We start from the raw sequence: 1,089 nt of genomic DNA, 5'->3' as shown, positions 1-1,089 counted from the left end.
TGTAGATTCTCCAACAAGAACTGAGACCGTGGTGGGCGTGGGTAGGAACGTGGTTTCCATTGCGTCTGGGCTGCTGTGGGATGCTGTTGATTCCTGACTTTGGCCTGAGGTTGTGGAGATGTCAGGCAAGTACATTGTTGCCGGAATGCCCAGGCTCCTGTGGTAACTTGAAGATTCTTTAACCTGGGCAGATGTGGGTCTAGGAGGTGACAGGGTTTTGTGAGTTGGGCTGCTGTTGGAAGTTGTTAATTCTTCACTGTGTCCTGAGGTTGTGGTGCTCTCAGGGAAAAGTTTTGTCTCTGTTGAGCCTGGGCTTCTGTGGGTAGTTGTTGATTTTTCACTGAGGCCTGACGTTGTGATGCTGGCCGGTAACAGCGTTGTGTGCTGTGAGTCTGGCATGCTAGGGGTGGTTGTAGGCTTATCCCTGAGCCCTGAAGTTGTAGCGCTGGCAGGTAACAGCGTTGTGTGCTGTGAGTCTGGCATGCTAGGGGTGGTTGTAGGCTTATCCCTGAGCCCTGAAGTTGTAGCGCTGGCAGGTAACAGTGTTGTGTGCATTGAGCCTGGTCGGCTGTGGGACGTGGTGAGTTCTTCCCTGATGCCTGAGCTTGTGTTGCTGCCAGGGGAAAGTGTTGTGTCTGCTGCTCTGGGGCTACTGTAGATGGTGGTAGGTTTCTTACTGAGGCCTGGTGTTGTGGTACTGACACTTAACATTGCTGTTTCCGTTGAGCCTGAACTGATGAGTGATACTGTGTATTCTCCAAGAACTGAGGTTGTAGAGCGGGTAGGTAAGAGTGTTTTTCCAGTTCCATCTGAGCTGCTGTGGACTTTTTTTGATTTCTGAACATGGTCCAAGGTTTTTGAGCTGGCAGAAAATTGTGTTGTTGTATTTGAGGTCTGTCTGCTGTGGTAGGTTGTAGATACTTCAACAGGGGCTGATGTGGTGCTAGGATGTGAAGGTGTTGTGTCATTTGAGCTTGGCTGGCTCTGGAAAGTTGTAGATTCTTCCTGAAGGCCAGCGCTTGTGGAACTGGCAGGGGACAGTGCTGTGTGTGTTGAGCCAGTGCTGTTGTGGACGTGTTTAGATGTTTC

The 1,089-nt window shown here is 50.6% G+C and overlaps 1 protein-coding gene across 1 annotated transcript in view; it reads right to left on the bottom strand.

Annotated features, from left to right (window-relative positions):
* The window catches only part of LOC105524683 (mucin-12-like), a 17,205-nt gene extending 16,494 nt beyond the window's left edge, over nucleotides 1-711 (bottom strand). The window contains exon 1 of the mRNA XM_011960044.1: nucleotides 258-711. Coding sequence (XP_011815434.1) covers nucleotides 258-711 — 454 coding nt within the window. The remainder of the gene's footprint in view (nucleotides 1-257) is intronic.
* Between the last annotated feature and the right edge of the window lie 378 nt (nucleotides 712-1,089).

Source organism: Colobus angolensis, unplaced genomic scaffold (assembly GCF_000951035.1).
Source record: "Colobus angolensis palliatus isolate OR3802 unplaced genomic scaffold, Cang.pa_1.0 Scaffold500, whole genome shotgun sequence".
Lineage (NCBI taxonomy): Eukaryota > Metazoa > Chordata > Mammalia > Primates > Cercopithecidae > Colobus > Colobus angolensis.
Note: the sequence above shows the minus strand (reverse complement) of the source record. Positions and strands in the feature narration are given on the sequence as shown.